General features: G+C 45.2%; 1 protein-coding gene across 2 annotated transcripts in view; it reads left to right on the forward strand.

Moving 5' to 3' along the window:
• The window catches only part of LOC117945684 (transcription factor HES-2-like), a 2123-nt gene continuing 518 nt past the window's right edge, over positions 1–1605 (forward strand). Inside the window, exons 1-3 of one of the 2 annotated variants that reach the window (XR_004656863.1) lie at positions 1–391; positions 579–665; positions 772–1562. Coding sequence is in view for 1 of the 2 variants with exons in the window: in XM_034873322.1 (XP_034729213.1) it covers positions 347–391; positions 579–665; positions 772–1320 (681 nt within the window). In the remaining variant the exon portion in view is untranslated. Of the gene's footprint in view, positions 392–578; positions 666–771; positions 1600–1605 lie in introns of those variants that run through there. The other variant, XM_034873322.1, reaches the window with a different exon arrangement.

Genomic DNA, 1605 nt, shown 5'->3' on the forward strand with positions numbered 1-1605 from the left:
TTTATTTAAATGTTTTAAACATTAAAAGCCTCTTTCCACTTATAAACCCAAATTACTGTTAAACTGGAGAGTCAAACTTGCAGCAAAAACGAGTCACAACAAAGCAGGTGTTGTACTTTGTAATGCTATGCTATAAAATACATTAAAAACATTAACGACTTGGTAAAACTGAGTGGAGTAGTTTCAGCATGGTGTAAAAACAGAAATAAAACGAAGTCTGGGACCAGAGGTGGTGGGTGGAGCCTAAAGTTAAGCCCACCTCGGGCTTAAAACCTGTCCCTGAAGTCTCAGTGGTCACATTCAGCTGTGACTGAAAGACCAATAGACCAGTTCTTGGAAATTAATCATGAAGTTGTTTCAGGATTTAGAGGACGCAAAGGCCCAAAGGAAGGTAAGCTATTTGTATCATTTATGCTTTCATTAAATATTTCAGAATATTTGAGCCTTTCACAGGCTCTGTTGTCTGTAAAATCTCTCTTGAGATGCACATTACTCCTATTCGCCAACTGTTAAAAAGACTGAAACCGTTTTAGCTTTAATATTTAATCATTTATTCAATTATCTCTACTGTCTTGCAGAGTCTCAAACCTCAGGTGGAGAGACGTCGAAGGGAGAGAATGAACTGCAGCCTGGAGAGCCTTAAGACTCTTCTGCTACAGCGGCAGGTAAAGTCCACAAAAACTCAGGCGGCCAGTTGGTTCATCCTAGAAGATTAAAGGTCTTTTAGTAGGGGCTGTAGAACTGTGTATTGACTCTTTGTTTCTGTCCTAGGAAGGTACTCGGCGCAGAGTGGAGAAAGCTGAGATACTCGAGCACACAGTCGTCTTCCTGCAGAACACTGCTGAAGGAAACAAGACGAGAGCTGGAGGTGGTGATGGTGATGATGGTGGTGGAGGAGGAGGCCAGAAAAACTCCTTCCAAGACGGTTTCTCCGCCTGCCTGCAGTCAGCCACTCGGTTCCTGGGCCCTGAGGGGAAGGGCCTGTGGATTGGAGCAGCACCAGATGCATCTTTTGCTGCTCGCTTTTCCCGCTCAGTCTCTGACTCTGCCGGCGTCCAAAGAACTGAAGCTCATTCCTCCTCCAGCTCTCTGCTTCTCAGGAAGTCCTCCAGGTCCATTCTTCGGCTGCTGATGGACAGGTCCGGGCTCAGACTGTGCACGCCTGCCCTTACTGTGACCAGTTGTGTTCAGACCAATGGAGACTCACATCGCTCTCCCACGACTCCCCAACAGCCCCACAAAGTGACCAGTCGAGCAAGAAAACAGAGCCCGTCCCAGAACCAACCGGTCGGCCAGTCAATGTGGAGGCCGTGGCCCTGATCACCACGCAGTGACTTCAGAAACTGAACTTTTATTGACTCCAACATGCTGATTAATATTCAAACAAGAGCATGTGTTCTTCATTCGACTCTACAAGGCCATATTCAGTTCAATGTATTGAACATGGGCCACCTGCTGTCTGTAAAGTCTGATAAATGTGTAGATATTGTATATCTATTATGATCACACCAAGTGCTGCTACGGCCTTTACAGGCCAACTCGTGTAAATTGTGTCACTGTGGGTTTTTGCACCTTAATTTATTTTATTTTGTCATTTGCAAATAA

Source organism: Etheostoma cragini, chromosome 6 (assembly GCF_013103735.1).
Source record: "Etheostoma cragini isolate CJK2018 chromosome 6, CSU_Ecrag_1.0, whole genome shotgun sequence".
NCBI lineage: Eukaryota > Metazoa > Chordata > Actinopteri > Perciformes > Percidae > Etheostoma > Etheostoma cragini.